Source organism: Odocoileus virginianus, chromosome 1 (genome assembly GCF_023699985.2).
Source record: "Odocoileus virginianus isolate 20LAN1187 ecotype Illinois chromosome 1, Ovbor_1.2, whole genome shotgun sequence".
Taxonomy (NCBI): domain Eukaryota; kingdom Metazoa; phylum Chordata; class Mammalia; order Artiodactyla; family Cervidae; genus Odocoileus; species Odocoileus virginianus.
In genome coordinates this window covers 12,622,989-12,640,326 of record NC_069674.1, presented here as the reverse complement: position 1 = coordinate 12,640,326, position 17,338 = coordinate 12,622,989, and the positions used below count along the sequence as shown (strand labels likewise).

Sequence of the window (17,338 nt, the reverse complement as noted above, 5' to 3'; positions counted from 1 at the left end):
TCTGTGCACTGCGTGTGCACACGTGTGTATGTAGGGGAGAAGGCAAGCTCGGGTGCAGGGGTGGGGTGTCTCCACGGAGAGGAGTGGAGGGTCACCCTCAAATCTCAAGAGAAAGCAGCTGCGCCAGGCTGCGGCGGCGCCTGAGCAAACAGTACAGCTGATTAGCTGAGTTCCCCACCCACCCCGGGGTCAGCGGGTTAGGGCCGGGTGGCGGGGGAAGACTCTGGAACCCAAACCTTGAACCCCGGACCTTTGTGCCCATTAAGCCAGTGTTTGCCTGCCTGCCAACCCACCCACCTTCTCTGTCCCACCAGGCTCCAGGCAGAGACCCTCATTCGGGATAAGGCACTGAGGTATTTGTCTCATGGGATGGGGCAGGGGGGTAGGGGGGTTGTAGAAAGGCATTGCTGCAGTTACCAACTTTCCTTTCCTTTCTCACTTCCCGCCATCCAGTGCCAACTCCGTAGGGTCACCAGGGCCAATGGGACTCCAGCACAGACTCCAGACGGGTGTGAGAGGCAGTGGCCCAGCCCTGACCTGACCGGGAGCATGGGCAACGTGGGTATGGGTTCTCTCTTGGGGACACGGGGCCTCAGACTGGCATGACAGATATTTTGGAACAACTAATCCTTTTGTGTGGGTGCTGTCCCGCCTGTCATAGGATCCACGCATGGGCTGACAGCAGAACCCACTCTGCTGAGCTGTGACCCTCAAGGCATCTCTAGGCATTGCCCGAGGCCCCCTGGCGGGAAGCAAAGTCATTTTCCCTTACAACTGATTTAGGGCCCCAAAGTGTCTGCGTATCATTTTCTTTTCTGTGTTTCCGTCTGGTTTTCCCTCTCTCGCTGCTCCCGTTCTTTCGACAAGTGCAGCTCCCTTCATCTCTGTGCCGGTGAGTGTGGGGTTTGTGTGCTTGTGTGTGTGTGGGGGGGGGGGTTGTGGTGGATGCTATGGGGGGTGTGTGTGTGTGGCGTGACCTTGAGTGATCTCTCTGTGGGACCCTGGGTTTCTTTCTCTTCTTGCTCTCGACCTCTGCCCCGTCCTTGTGTCCCTGTCCAGCTTGCCGCGTCAGCGCATCCTTGCCCCCTGAGTCCTTTCAGGGGGCGTCTCCTTAGCTGAGTTGTCCAGCAGGAGGCCGGCAGGGCAGACCGAGAGGCTGCGAGGATGCAGCCGGGCTGGGGCGTGGAGATCAAAGCCGCCGCTCGCTCAGCGTGGAGTTTGTTCCAGTCACTGGGTTCACAAGCCCCCCTGTGTGCCAGCTCATAAAACCGGCAGTGGATGACATGTCAGCAGGTGCACACACACACACACACCCACACACACGTCACAAACTCCACCCAGGCCAGGACGGCGTTCAGGTCTGGTGTCTGAACTGAGAACCAGGTGAGCCGGGCTCTAGTGCTGAGTCTCTTTGGCTGCCTGGATGGCAGTTTGTGCTAAAAACCCTCCAAGGTCCTTTTCAAGTGAAACATCCTGTGATTCTGAAGAAAAGTGAATCAAGCGGGCTTTGGCGTGTACACACAGCCACCTCCGCCTCCACAGGTTAAGGGGTCTGAATTGTGGCAGAGCCCTCATGCACTTTTCCCCACCTAGTGATTTTATTCCCTGGTGCTCTTTTTCATTCTGGTTGCTGCTTGCAGCTTCATCGCGTTGTTGCCTGTCTTTCTCACAACCCCTCCCTCCACAGAGCCGCCTGCGTGCTCACAGCATTGGGGTCATCATGTAGGACCTGCTGACCATCTGCTCTCTTGTAGGGACCTGGGCAAGACCTTGCAGCTGGTCCCACCTTCCCGGATAAGCATGTGCACATTATTTCACACGTTTCTGCAGGACATGTTTTACATTGCGTGGGTGCATGCATGTGTACTAAGCCTCTTCAGTTGTGTCCGACTCTTTGCAACCCTATGGACTGTACCCCACTAGGCTTCTCGTCCATGGGGATTCTCCAGGCAAGAATACTGGAGTGGGTTGCCTGCCCTCCTCCAGGGGATTTTCCCAACCCAGGGATCAAACCCAGGTCTCCTGCATTGGCAGGCAGATTCTTTACCACTAGCACCACATGGGAGGCCCATGTTATACATTAACTAAATCGATATATCATAGCAATGTTTCACAATAGTCGTTTATGTGTGCATGTGTGCATATGTGCCTGAGGCTAAAGCTGAAACTCCAATACTTTGGCCACCTGCTGTGAAGAATTGACTCATTGGAAAAGACCCTGATGCTGGGAAAGATTGAAGGCAGGAGAAGGGGATGACAGAGGATGAGATGGTTGGATGGCATCACCGACTGGATGGATATGAGTTTTAGCAAGCTCCAGGAGTTGGTGATGGACAGGGAGGCCTGGCGTGCTGCAGTCCATGGGGTCACAAATAGTTGGACACGACTGAGCAACTGGACTGAACTGAACTGACATGTTTGTTTCCTGGCTTCCTTGAAATTGTCTGTAGATTTAAAAATTCACAGGTATTGGTCCTCCTGGACTCTCACCCCTTTGCAGAAGGTGCCCAAAAGGCGTAGGTAGAGACATGGACATAAGCCTGTTCTCCTCTCCTTGTCTATTTCCCTCCAGCATGGGTCAGTTCTCCCCCTTCCTGCCCCACCTCTGCAGGAAGCTTGTCCAGCCTTGAAAGTTCTCACCTGGTTTGCAACCTCCTCCTGCCCCTCAGTGATTCTGAACATCTTGTTTCCTAAACCACCCATCCAGGAAGCGGGTGCTAGTTTGGGGAGAAGTGGGTTCTGACTCTCATGGTTTGTAAGCGGTCTGGAGCTTCAGAGGGAGCCCTGCGGAGCTCTGACCCAAACCCAGCTCTCTCTGGAGGTCTCTGCAGGCTGGAGTCAGGACTCGTAGTCCCAGTGTGGCCTCTCTGGAAACTGAGAAGGATGCAGAAGAGTGACCAGAGCCCTCCTGGGGCAATGCCTCTGGTCCCGCTGGCCCGGTTTCCTGGAGCCCCTTTTTCCTCCCCTCTTCTTATGCAGACCCCAAGGCCTTTCCCCTCCACAGCCAGACCCCTCTGCTCTGTCATCTCCCTCTATTTGTTCTCATCCACCTTACCTGATCAGAGGTACTCTGCCTGCAGACCCGGAAATCACCCAGGAACGAAGCCTCTGAAGTGTGTGCAGGTCGCAAAGGACCTTCCAAATATGCCCGAGAATGCCTGGCTTCTGGAAGAGCAACCCATGTGTAATCAGAACACCTGTGCTCCAGCTCCTGTCCAGCCAGAAATCACGGTGGGACCTCGCCCAAGTCATTTAACATTTTTAGTGTCCTGATCTGCAAAACTAAGCACTCGAGTTTTTAAGATCTCCTGTTCCTTTCAATCCTCTCTGCTCCCCCAGGAAGCTCCTCTCAACTTCCACAGGTGGAGAGAATAGACGTCAGAAGGGACCCTTTATCAGAAAAGGCTCTTGTGTCTCACGTGAGATCTGACTCTGAATCCCTTGGCCAGATGCTCCACTGAGTAAAGAGCAGAGAGGAAAGGGAGGCAGAACAAGGGGACATATGGCTTCTGATCACCCTTAGCCTGATCTGTGGCAGGATCCTGTGATCTTGAGCAGGGAGAAGGTGAAGCTCTCCCAACTCCAGGACGCCCAGGGCTGTGGACAGCCAGAGGTGGGGCTGGGGGCCAGGTGTGTGGTTCTTCTGACCTCTCTGCTCTGGGCAGAGTCCTTGGATGGTGGGCTCAGGGCGTATGGGAAAGGAGTCATGAAACAACTAAGTTTCAAGGAAACAGCACTTGTTTGGGGCCCAAGAGATGGTATCTAGCCAATGTCTCTGATCAGATCATTGTTATTAAAAACCCAAGCCCATGAGTGATCAAGGTTAACACACAATGAGTGAGTGAAGTCGCTCAGTCGTGTTTGACTCTTTGCGACCATACGGACTGTAGCCCACCAGGCTCCTCCATCCATGGGATTCTCCAGGCAAGAGTACTGGAGTGGGTTGCCATTTCCTTCTCCAGATCTTCCCGACCCAGAGATTGAACCCGGGTCTCCCGCATTGTAGGCAGACGCTTTACCATCTGAGCCACATATAAGATAGATAATGAATAAGAACCTACTGTGTAGCACAGGGAACTCTACTCAGTACTCTATAATGACCTGCATGGATAAAGAATCCAAAAAAGAGTGGATATAGGGCATCTATATATGGGCTTCCCAGGTGGTTCAGTGGGTAAAGAATCTGCCTTCAGTGCAGGAGCCACAAGAATCGCAAGCTGGATCCGTGGGTCGGCAAGATCCCCTGGGGGAGGGCGTGGCAACCCACTCCAGTATTCTTGCTGGAGAATCCCATGGACGAAGGAGCCTGGCAGGGTACAGTCCACAGGGTCGCCAGGTTGTACACGTGTACAACTGATTCACTTTGCTGTACAACAGAAACTAACACAACACTGTAAGTCAACTATATCCCAATAAAAATTTTTTAAAAAGATAATAAAAAACCCCAAGCCTAAAGCAAAACTCTTTCCTTTACCGGAAATGGTAGCCCTTTCCCACAGTCCTTCAGAGGCATGTTTTATTGGCAATCTTCCCCCAACTTGTCCCCACCTGCACTTTTTGGTCTCTTTCTCTCCCCCCCAAAAAACAAACTCGGGGAAAGGGCAAACATGGTGATGATAAGGACTCTCAGATTCTATTTGTTTAGCATGATCACTCACCCAAGCACCCTCCTGCCTGTGTCCTTTCCACTTTCGTGAAAGTGAAGTCACTCCATCGTGTCTGACTCTTTGCGACCCCAGGGACTGTGGCCCACCAGGTTCCTCCATCCATAGAATTTTCTAGGCAAGAGGATGGGTGGGTTGCCATTTCCTTCTCCATCTGTCATAAAAACCAAGCGAAATCCAAGACTGGTTGTAAAAGTAGGGACCGCAGTTGAAGCTGGGGGAGGAACAGTGGGAGCAGGCGGGCACTCTGTTGCCTGAGTTGGGACAGGTCTGGAGGGAAGGCCCTGGAGGCCAGGGCCTGAAGACCCCACCCAAAAGGCAGGTCTGACCTGGGGGGAGGGAGCTCTGGCCTCCTCTTCACCCCTTGATGGAGAGGCAGCCAGGAGAGGGGGTGGGGCTCCCCTTATGGGCAGCAGGGCAGCAGCTGGCAGGCGCACTAGGAACTGGGCAGATTCTAAGGAAGATACTTGAGTGAGCCGGGGGAGGGGGCGCAGGGCACAGTGGCAGGCTAAGAGAAAGAGGGAGAGGCCAGACCAGGGGCCCGGAGGTAGCCAGCAGCTACTATGGATGAGTGGAAGCCAAACAGTGCCTTGTCCAGACAGATGGCTCTTGAGTAATTCTGACCCTCCGTAGGCAGGTCCCCTGGTCAGGCCACAGCAGTAAGAACTAGGAAACAGAGAAAATGACTTTCACCACCTCGCCTTCCTCCATCCCCCTGCCAAATGCTTAGGCTTCAAGGACCCAGTGCCCTGTAGGTGGTAGAGCCCCACCGGCCCCGCCCGTCGAGGGTGGCCACGGGCTCTGAGTCAGCACATGTGAACGGGGATCCAGACCGTGAACTACAGCCCATGGGGTAGCAAGGAGTCAAAGACGACAAGCGACGAGGCACGCACACACGTGTACGTATAACTGATTCACTTTGCTGTCCAGCAGAAACTAACAGATTGTAAATCAACTGCGTTCCAACAACAATTAAAAAACAAAAGAGCGGTGGAAAACCCAACCCTGAAGCCAAACCCCTTCCTTTACTGAGAGCGGCAGCTTTCCCAGCAGTCCTTCGGGGTCACGTCTTATTGGCAATCTCCTCCCAGTTTGGCCTCCACTAGAGGCCCTGGTGGAGAATCCAGTGACCTGAAACAGTCAGTTCACAGGCCAGGGGGCATCAGTCTAGCATCAGCAGGCTGCCCTGGGGGCAGTTCTCAGGCCACTGGTTCTCTCCCTGGTCCCTCCCCGCTTCTCCAGGACAGGCTGATTTCCAACTCCAAGAGCTAACTCTGATGTGTCCCCAAGCTACGGGAAAAGTCCAGAAATCAGCAGGCGGTCCCGGCTTTCCTGGAAATCTTTGCATGGGAGCCGGAGTGCAGGAAACCACAGAGCCCCGGGCTGCTGTTGGCGGGCATGCAGGCATGCACACTGAGGGCCTGGTGTGTGGTCTGTGGCCAAGGCTGCGCCCACCACGGCAGGTGGCGGGTGCACAACCCAAAATGTTTACTGTCAGGGATGCCCCTCTGGGCTTTAGTGACCTTCTCTAGAGGAACAGCAGCAGCTAATGGGTCAGGAGACTCAGCGGGGCAGCCGTGGGGGGTGCCTGGCCAGAGGCAAATGTACAGTCACAGCCTCTATTTTTATCCTCTCACTCCTGTTATCTGCTGTTGTCTCCGTGTCCTGGAGCCCTTTCGGTGACCAGCTTGCCCTTCCGTGGCCACCTTCCCTCCTGGGATCAGAGCCCAGCCAACCTCTGCCTGTTTCCCCCACACAGTGAGGTTTCTGTATCATTTGTCCTATGGACCTCATCCCTTCTGCCTCCCAAGAGACTGTGTACATCAGGCCCTCCCTGGCAGTCCAGTGGTTAAGATTCCATTCAATCCTCGGTTGGGGAACTAAGATTCCATGTGCCTCCCAGTACAGTCAAAATAAATAAATAGAATGCTTTTAAAGAGAGACTGATTACATCAAACTCTCTTGTTCACTGATGAACTAAGTAGGGAGGAATTAGGGTCTGGGACATTCCCCCACCACCATCTCTGCAACCATGTCGATCCTGCCCAAGTTCAGGAAGATGCCGTACGTTAGGAATTCAGTCAGTTCAGTTACTCAGTCATGTCTGACTCTTTGCGATTCCACGGACTACAGCACATCAGGCTTTCCTGTCCATCACCAACTCCCGGAGCTTGCTCAGACTCATGTCCATTGAGTCAGTGGTGCCATCCAACCATCTCATCCTCTGTTGTTCCCTTCTCCTTCTGCCCTCAATCTTTCCCAGCATCAGGGTCTTTTCCAATGAGTCAGCTCTTCTCATCAAGTGGCCAAAGTATTGGAGTTTCAGCTTCAGCATCAGTCCTTCCAATGAATATTCAGGGCTGATTTCCTTTAGGATGGACTGGTTGGATTTCCTTGCAGTCCAAGGGACTCTCAAGAGTCTTCAATACCACAGTTCAAAAGCATCCATTCTTTGGCACTCAGCTTTCTTTATAGTCCAACTCTCACATCACATTAGGAGTTATCTGATCTTAAACTCTGTCACATCATGAATTATCTGATTCTTAAACTCTAGCTCACAGCTTGAAGCTCAACTCCAATGTCATGTTCTCCCTTTTCTTCTCTCTGTATCCATCCTCACGCTGCCAGGCAAGTCCCAGCCCATCTCCTCTTATTCATGCCCTTCTTGCAAAGAAGTGCACTGAATTAAAACCGTCTCTTGACCTGCCCATGCCTTGCTTATTGCTTGCAGAGCCTCGGAGGAAGACGTTAAATTACACCACACTCTTCTCTTGCCCCACTCGAATATATGGTGGACTGTGTTTTGTGGACAGTGACTGGTACCAAGGAAATTGCAAACTGTTTCATTTCTCAGGCCCCAAAGGCTAATGTTGGGCTCAGTGTGCAAGAGACAGGGCCAGAGGTGACAGGGGAACAAGGGAAGGTGGCAGGGGATGGAGTGTGTAGGTAGGGTACATCAGACCCCAGCCAAACAGAGAAACCAGCCTCTGCTCCACCAAAGGGGCTTCCTTGGGGGCTCAGACAGTACAGAATCTACCAGCAACGTGGGAGACCTGAGTTTGATCCCTGGATCAGGAAGATCCCCTGGAAAAGGAAATGGCAACCCACTCCAGGATTTTTGCCTGGAGAATCCCATGGACAGAGGAGCCTGGAGGGCTACAGTCCATGGGGTCGCAAAGAGTCGGACACGAATGAGCCCCCTGAGAGGGTGATGGACCTGCAGAAGGTGGGCAGTGGGCAGTAGCTGGGAGGAAAGGAGGGTGAGGCATGCATGCAGGCTGCCATTCCTGAGCCTGGAACCGGGGGTGCTGACAACTGACCAAAGTCATGGGGCCTGGAAGCCATCCCCACCTTGCCTACCAGGTTCACCCTCGGTGGTAGAGAGAAGATGAAGGGCAGAGACTTCTGGGAAAAGGAGGACCACTTGGCAACTGTATCCTCCAGACCTGTGAGACCAGGGTGGTGGGGGCCTGAGAGTCCCTGGGAGGAGAAACTAGACATCCACCATGGTCACCCGCTCAGACCCAGGGACACAAAACAGTCTGCAAGGCCTGGGTCAGAAGTCAGCCTCATGCCACTCTCTGAAGCATCTGTCTGCCTCCCTTACCTTCTTGTTTCTGAATCTGGGGGCCTTGACCAGAGAGAGATGAAGAGCGAAGGCCTGAGAGAGGAGAAGTAGGGAGAGGCAAAGATAGTGTGATCAGGACTGCCTCCACTGCTGAAATGCTCATGCCTCCACACGTGTGCTACAGTGCCATGGTCCCCATCATGGCAGGCAGACACGTCAGAAGTCATCAGCGGAACTTCCCTGGCGGTCCAGTGGTTAAGAATCCTCCTGCCAATGCAGGGGACATGGGGTTCGATCCCTCGTCCGGGAAGATTCTACATGCCATGGGGCAACAAAGCCCATGCACCGCAACCGTAGAGCCTGTGCTCTAAGCCCCAGGGGCCGGACAAGGGAAGCATTGCAGTGAGAAGCCGACCCAGCACGTGCAACAGTGAAGACCGAGCACAGCCCAAAACTAAGTCAATAAAGAAGCCATCAGCCAGCCCCATGGTGGAGTGGGCCCCTGAGACTGGGTTTTGACCTGCACCCATCACCCTGAAGGGGCCCTGGCTCTCCAGAGGGGATGAGGAAGTCGGCAGAGGGCAGCAGAGTAGCCCTGGGTTAGCTCAGACCCCAAGGCAGGCCAGCCCTGGTCAATGGAGGCGGAGGTGGTTGGGGTCGGCGAGGTGCCAGAGGTGGTGTTTCTTGGAGGAAACTTGTTGCTGGTCCCACTCAGTCGACTCGAGCGCTTGATCAGGAAGGGGTCAGGCAAGCAACAAGCAGGAGGAAGAAAAGCAAACACTGGCACCTGTATGTACATGGCAGACCCCTCCTCAGACGCCAGCCACTTCACAGGGGAGGGGGAACCCCCACCCTGGGCCCCACCCTGGCTGGCAGCCTGGCCTTGCACAGCCCCGCTCTGGCCCCGTGGCAAGCTCCTCAATGCCACAGACGACAGAGAGGCGGTGCAGGCCTCGGGAGACCAGGGTGACCAGGCCCGCCCAGGTGGCTCCCTCCTGGCTGCCCTCCCGGAGGCAGAGAGAGGGGCCCCTCGACCCAAACTCCCTATCGATGTGACACGGCTCCATGTGTCAAAGTAGTTCTTTCCTGGCACATTGTCATATTTTTTATTAGCCTTAAGAAACTGCAGATGGTGACTACAGCCATGAAATTAAACGATGCTTACTCCTTGGAAGGAAAGTTATGACCAACCTAGACAGCATATTAAAAAGCAGAGACATTACTTTGCCAACAAAGGTCTGTCTAGTCAAAGCTATGGTTTTTCCAGTAGTCATGTATGGATGTGAGAGTTGGACCATAAAGAAGTTGAGCACCAAAGAATTGATGCTTTTGAACTGTGGTGTTGGAGAAAACTCTTGAGAGTCCCTTGGACTGCAAGGAAATCCAACCAGTCCATCCTAAAGAAGATCAGTCCTGAATATTTATTGGATATGTTGAAGCTAAAGCTCCAATAATTTGGCCACCTGATACAAAGAACTGATTCATGTGAAAAGACCCTGATGCTGGGAAAGATTGAAGGCAGGAGGAGAAGGGGACAACGGAGGATGAGATGGTTGGATGGCATCACTGACTCAGTGGACATGAGTTTGAGTAAACTCCGGGAGTTGGTGATGGACAGGGTGGCCTGGCATGCTGCAGCCCATGGGGTCACAAAGAGTTGGACACAACTGAGTGATTGAACTGAACTGAACAGAAACAGGTGGGCCCAGCCCAGAGAACTCAGTGAGGCTAGCTCCCATGCCAAAGTCAAGGCATTTTCTCCAATTTCATGGAGTGATCTCGAGGCAGGAGGGGCCTTGTGTGCCGCCCCATGTGCCTCTGATCTGTGCTCACAGGGCCCATAGAGGCAGTCCAGACTGGGGGTGGGAAGCCTGGCCCCTGCCCACTCTTCTCTGGCTGCAGGCAGAGTCCTTTCCCAGGGTTGTGCCACTATGTCACCAGAACTCAGAACCCTGTTGATCACATACTCAGCAAACAGCTGAGAGGTGATGCATTTTTTAAATCCAGAGCTACCTGTCCTCCCACTACCTGCCCACCTCTGGCAGGTCAGGTGCATGGAAGCCAGGCTGTTCTGCTTCTCTATTTAGGGCAAGGGGAGAGAAGGAGGGACATGGTAAGTGTTTGTGGGGGGACCTGAAGACTTCCCGAGGCAGGGACCCTGGTTCTTCCTCTCCTCTGTCCCCCCAGCCCATCTGGTCTTTGCAGTCTCTGCAGCCCATGAGCCTGGCAGCTTCACCCCATTGTGTTGGGTCTAAAACATCTGCCAGCTCCATTAACCCTCCAGCGCCCAGGGGATCCTCTTACTGCATCTGTCTTGCTGCACAGTGATGCCTGGGTGTCTTTCTTTTCATGTCATCCTTGGGTTCCCACAGGCAGATGCAGAAGCTCATAGAACAGAATCCCATAGATGTAGAATCTCAAGAATCTCATGCCTTGAGGACTTCTTACAGTGGGTACCACATGACTCAGAGCGTTGCTTCTGGAATCCTTCCCTCTTTTTCTCCTTCTTCATAACATTCCATATCCTCTCCTTTCCCCCACTCCCTTTCTCTGTCTTTCTCTGTCTGTCTCTTGCACACACAAAAGTACATATAAGCAGAGAAAATTCCCAATGATGACTGACGTTAGCATTGTTTTTCTTTTATCCTTTACAATGTGCTTCCACCCTTATTATGTCTTTAACTATTACAATCCTACACAAAGGCCAGTATTTTTCTCTCTACTACGACAAGTGAAAGAAATATCTGAAATATGTCCAGTAGAAGAACTTAGAATAAAAACAGGTCACTCATTCATAGATTTGATTAATGAATATTTATTACACACTACATTGTACCAGAAATTATGCCAAGCACTGGGAACACAATACTGAATAATATGGGGATCACATTCTCCTTTGTGGAGCTTACAGTCTGTTAAGGAAAACAGGTGTTTAAAAAAGTGAGCACCCAAAGCTCAGGATGTATAATAAAAAGAAAATAGGTGGCTTGGAAATTGAACAGGCAAACTCCAATCTAGCCTATGGGTCAGTCCCCCACCTTCACCCCCTGCCCACCAACACACACACACACACACACACAAACACAATATACAATTGTTACGTTGAGACTAACAGGAGGAAGAGAAGTTACAAAGATGGAAGGGAGGGTGGGTGCAGAGAGGTAGAAAGATCCAGAAACTGTGAATGCTGAAAAGAAGGAAAAAAGAAGAGGAACGAATAATGATTATCATGATGAAAGGGAGGGCCAGAGAAGACAAGGGTGAAGAGGCTGGGGAGGCTGCCAGGTGTCATCTCAGGGAAGGGCTTCCAGGCCACAGGTTGAGGCAGGACTTGCATCTGACAAAGATCAATGTAGCTCCAGTGTGGATGGTGGAGTGGAAAAAACCAAGACTGCAGTGGAAAAAAACAAGACTCCAGGAACCCACTCCTGGAAGGCAGTGGGGAGACCACAGCAGCCCTTTTCGGAAGATTAGCCAAAGGATAGAGACAAGTGCAACAGTCTTCAAAGCATTAGAAGTGAAAAAAGCAAGAACAGTTCTTGTTACTACATTGTACTATATTGCATGTGTTTTAAAAGAATGTATACATAAGAATACTAGAGTGGGTGGCATCTTCCCAACCCAAGGATCAAATCCAAGCTGCCTGCATTGCAGGCAGATTCTTTACCTTCTGAGCCAGCAGGGAAGCCCGTATGTAGGTAGGCTTGGCCATGCATAAAGTATTTTTGGAAGGATAAAGAACAAACTCACTACTGAATGTCCCTGAGGAGGTGGATAACTGAGGGGCCAGAAGAGAAGCAGGAATGCTTTTTTATTTGTATATCTTATGTGCTCTTTGAATCTCGGGCCATGGGATGTATCATCTACTCAAAAGTTATTCTTTCTCAAATGAGATGTTTTAGGGAGTAGAATCCACCAGACCTGAGACTGACTGCAAATGAGAGTTGAGATGGGTGTGTGGAGGAAGACGCCTAGGTTTGGGGCTTAGGCAATTTCGCCTGCTTTTATTTGATTGGAAATGCTGGTGGAGGAGCAGGTTTGGTGAGGAAGGAAAGCTGTTCAGTTTGGGACACGTCAAGTTCCAGATATCTGTAAAATATCCAGGTAGAGTTGTCTAATAGAGAGGCATCTGAGCTGTCTCCTGGAGCTCAGGAGACAGAACTAAAGCCAAGATAAAGAAGTCTTGAATCACAAACGTGTGTGTCAACATCATCCATGGAGGTGGCAGGAACTTGCCAGGTGCTGAGGAAAACAGAGAGATTCATGGACCAAAACTATTTAAGAGATGGGGAGGAGAGAAGCAGGCAGAATGGGAGGTGAGCACGGCACGAGGGGCGTGCTGAGAGGGGGTGAGTGGTCCACGGGTATTGAGCCCTACAGAGTTTGCACTCAGATGGTTCAGCGGGGTTAGCTATGGGGAGATGACCTTGATGAGAGTGCTGTCAGTAGCAGGAGGGGCAAGGCCAAACCACAATGGGGTGGGGACTCAATGTGAGTTCAGCAGACAACAGAGTCTCCTTTTAAGAAGTTTGGCTCCGAAGAGGGAGTAAAAAGATAGAGCAGGAGCTGAAAGGAGAAACGGAAATCGAGGGGAGGCGATTACAATCTCTTTAAGGATAGGAAAGAGCAGAGCATGGTTATTTGCTGACTAGCATCGCTTGGGGAGAGAGAGAGGTTGAAGTTAGAATAATGAGAGGAGTTAGAGGATACAGTGGTGGACAGAGCTGCCTGAAGAGACAGAAAGAAAACTATCTGGAATAGAGATGGGAGTTTAGCTTTACACAGGAGAGGGGGAGCTTCCATTGTGGATGAAGATAGGAGGAATCACGCTGACTGAGCACATTTAGAAACTATACCACCTGTGAACCCCTGTGTGTACGTGTGTGTGTGTGTGCGTGAGTTATCCCTCACCATTCCACACTCACCTGGGCCTTGCGTGTGTATCTGGATGAACCTAGGGGCAGTTTCACAAATCCTGCTTACCTTTTGGCTCTTCCAGATCACAGTCCTCTTAAAAAGTTGCTGCGGCTTTGTGGTGAGGGTGTTGACAGGGCTGGGATGAGAAGGGCTGGAGACAGAAGTGAGGCTGTGATGGGCACCCCGGACACCTAGTTTCCAATCTCCTTCCTGGAAAGGGATGGCCCATGCTCTGTGATTGCTGCCCCCCCCCCAACCTTGGTGCAGGGGCAACGGAGCTGGGGGCAGAGGGGAGCTGTCACAGGAAACATGGCTGGAAGCCTGCTACCTCCAGACACAAGGATGAACAACTGCTAACAGGCAACCTGAGGGACAAGCCAGGGATGGTCCCATAAAATAATTGATGGGGCCATCCACGCAGAGAAAGGAATACTTTACCACCCATATTTTAAAACATACCAGGATGCAAATGAGATACACTTTAGACTCTAAGTCTCAAAAAACAAGGATAAGACAACTGAAAAATAGCAACCCCCAAACCCCCAAGGCAAACCGAACAAAGGACTTGAAAAAAAACCATTTCTCCAAGAAAAAAAGATACACAAATGGCCAGTGGACACTGAAAAGATGCTCAATGTTGTTAGTCACTGAAAGTGAAAGTGAAAGTCGCTCAGTCATGTTCAGCTCTTTGCAACCCCGCGGACTATACAGTCCATGGAATTCTCCAGGCCAGAATACTGGAGCGGGTAGGCTTTCCCTTCTCCAGGGGATCTTCCCAACCCAGGGATAGAACCCAGTCTCTGGCATGGCAGGTGGATTCTTTACCAGCTGAGCCACCTGGAAAGCCCAAGAATACTGGAGTGGGTAGCCTATCCCTTCTCCAGTGGATCTTCCAGACCCAGGAATCAAACCGGGGTCTCCTGCATTGCAGACAGATTCTTTACCAACTGAGCTATCAGGGACGCCCCGTTAATCACTGGGGAAATGCTCAAATCCACAATGAGATACCATTGCAGAATCAAAAGGATGGTTACTATAAATTTAAAACAAAATCAGAAAATCACGTGTTGGTGAGGATGTGGAAAAGTTGGAATCCTGTGCATTATATTGCTTCAGGAAATGTAAACCAGTACAGCTGCTGCCAGAAACAGGATGGCAGTCCCTCAAAAAATTTAATAAAGACTTGTCATAAGATCTAGCTATTCCACTTCTAAAGAACTGCTAGAAGTTTCAAAACTGCTTTCATTTATCTTTTAAGTGGCTGTTTTCTCTTTCATACTCACCCACATTTTCCCCACTATCACACCCCACACCGGCCCTATTACCCTCCAAATCCTGAATGTGCAGCCCTTTGGGTCTCTATCCCAGTTTATCCTCCACCTCCCTCCACTTCCCTTCATTTGATCCTAGATAATGGATGGAAGTTTGGAAGTTTTCAGTATCCAACAAAACTGAAAGCAGGAACTTGTAAAGATAATTGTACACCAATGTTCATATGACAACAGCCAAAGGTGGAACAACCCAACTGTCCATCAGCAGAGGGATGGATAAACACAAAGTGATCTAAACACAATGAGATGTTATTATATTTGACCTTTCAAAGGAATGAAATTCTGACTCACACTATAGCATGGATAAATCTTGAAAACGTTATACTACATCAAATAAGCCAAGCACAATGGGACTAATATTGGATAATTCCACTTATACGAGGTAACTAGAAAACTTAAATTCATAGATGGAAAGTAGGATATTGGTTATCAGGGACCATGGGGAAGGAATGATAGGGAATTCATGTTTAACAGGTACACGATTTTTGGTTTAAAAAATTCCCTGAATGAATAGTGGTGATGGTTGCCCAACAATGTGAATGTACTTAATACCACTGAAAGGTACAGCTGAAAAATGCTTAAAATGGTAAATTTTATGTTCTGCATATCTTAACACATTTTTTAAAAAATAAAGGAAGGATGAATAACCCTTCTTCTTGCAGTTTTCTAGTGTGGGTTTGGCTGTGAGGTGGGGAGAGGGTCCTACGAGGTGCAGGAAGAGTTGAGGCTACAACCTCAGGGCCATGCCCGGCTGGTGCTACGTGAAGCCCTGGGAGACGCCACAGCTCACAGTCTAGCACCTCACTGGGCAGAAAAGGAGATGATGACCCAGCCTTTGACCTAGCATCCCTACCTGGTGTCTTTAGTTTCCAAGCCTAACTCTGCTTGAACAGATACCCTCTTTTCCCAAGAGGTGGGACTTCCAAGAAGCCAGAAGACACTCATTCCTGGGAATGCTGAGGTGATGGGTGAGGTATGGATGGCCTAGGAGAATTCTTCTGTCCACCCCTCACAGGGTTAACAGGCAGGAAGGGCGGATGCTTCACAAGCAGTGTCTCTTTCTCTGCCTTCACCCAGGCCCACCTGGAGTCAGGATGAGAGTAACAAGGGTCCTGATCATAACTGATAAACCCGATCCTCTCCATCCCCCTCCCCAAGGTCCAGTCCGAGATTCACGTGTCCCAGGGTGTTGCGACGAATGATCTCCCAGCCTCGGTGACTGCCGCTGCTTCGAGACGTGGTCCGGGACAGGGAAGGGGTCGGGAGGGCCAGGGAGGCTCTGGCTAGAAGCCCGCTTTCAGACACTGAGGGCCGTTTCTCAGGGGGATGTCCTTGTCCTTCCTCCTTGTCGGAGCCCTTGAAAGCTTCCACGTAGCGACGCGCTCGCAAAGTATTCTGGTCTTGGTTGGTCTCAACTCTGAGGAAGTGAGAAAGGAAAGAAGCTCAGCTGATCTGGGGAGAGACCGGACCATGAGGAGAAGCCAAAGTGAATGCAGCACAGATGGGAACCAGGAATGAGGGGAGAGCAGGAGGAAGCAGGCCACATTGAAGCTGGACGACCTGCTAGGATCAAACGAAGGGAAGTGGAGGATAAACTGGGAAAGAGACCAGAAGGGCTGCGCCTTCAGGATTTGGAAATAATGGCTGATTTTATTTTTCTGGGCTCCAAAATCAGTGCAGATGGTGATTGCAACCATGAAATTAAAAGACACTTACTCCTTGGAAGGAAAGTTATGACCAACCTAGATAGCATATTAAAAAGCAGAGACATTACTTTGCCAGCAAAGGTCCATCTAGTCAAGGCTATGGTTTTTCCAGTGGTCGTGTATGGATGTGAGAGTTGGACTATAAAGAAAGATAAGTGCCGAAGAATTGATGCTTTTGAACTATGGTGTTGGAGAAGACTCTTGAGAGTCCCTTGGACTGCAAGGAGATCCAACCAGTCCATCCTAAAGGAAATCAGTCCTGAGTATTATTGGAAGGACTGATGCTGAAGCTGAAACTCCACTACTTTGGCCACCTGATGCGAAGAGTTGACTCATCTGAAAAGACCCTGATGCTGGGAAAGATTGAGGGCAGGAGGAGAAGGGTATGACAGAGGATGAGATGGGTAGATGGCATCACCGACTCAGTGGACATGGATTTGGGTGAACTCTGGGAGTTGGTGATGGACAGGGAGGCCTGGCATGCTGTGGTTCATGGGGTCACAAAGAGTTGGACACAACTGAGCGACTGAACTGAACTGAACTGAAGGCCTCTGTGTGTGTGGGGGCAGGGTGTGATGTGGAGGGAATGTGGGTGAGTATGAAAGAGAAAGCCGCCAATTAAAAGATAAGTGTGTCATAGGATGAGGAGATGCAAGTCAGGTAGTAACAGAGAGGAAAGCCACGTCAGGAGGAGTTGAAGGTAGGTATGAAGGAGCAAGCTTAGCTTGCAGGCTAGACTAGAAGCTCTAAGAATAATACACTAGAGGGCTTCCTCGGTGGCTCAGTGGTAAAGAACCTGCCGGCCAAAGCAGGAGACACGGGTTTGATCCCTGGTCCGGGAAGAATACCCGGTGCCACGGAACACCGAAGCCCATGTGATACAACCACTGAGCCTGTGGTCTAGAGGCCGGGGGCTGCAGTTGCGGAAGCCCACACGTCCTAGAGCTCGCGCTCTGAAACAAGAGACGCCCCCGCAGTGAGAAGCCCTTGCTTGCCGCAACGAGAGGAAAGCCCACCCGCAATGAAGATCCAGCACAACCAGGAAAAAAAAACAAATAAATAAAAATTTTAAAAAAATCTACTAGGAGTGGGGGTCAGGTGGAAACAAGACTAGACCCGTTTGAGGAGCGCATGCCCACAGCGGAGCGCGGA

At 51.0% G+C, this 17,338-nt stretch overlaps 1 protein-coding gene across 8 annotated transcripts in view; it reads right to left on the bottom strand.

Moving 5' to 3' along the window:
• Positions 1–11,049: 11,049 nt before the first annotated feature.
• The window catches only part of TRPV5 (transient receptor potential cation channel subfamily V member 5), a 38,197-nt gene continuing 31,908 nt past the window's right edge, over positions 11,050–17,338 (bottom strand). For 4 of the 8 annotated variants that reach the window (XR_011486145.1, XR_011486180.1, XR_011486132.1 and 1 more), the window contains 3 exons: positions 15,657–15,897; positions 13,216–15,563; positions 11,050–11,623 (listed from right to left, as the gene is read on the bottom strand). Coding sequence is in view for 1 of the 8 variants with exons in the window: in XM_070463023.1 (XP_070319124.1) it covers positions 15,498–15,563; positions 15,657–15,897 (307 nt within the window). In the remaining 7 variants the exon portion in view is untranslated. Of the gene's footprint in view, positions 11,624–11,845; positions 15,898–17,338 lie in introns of those variants that run through there. The other 4 variants (XR_011486162.1, XR_011486170.1, XR_011486178.1 and 1 more) reach the window with 4 other exon arrangements.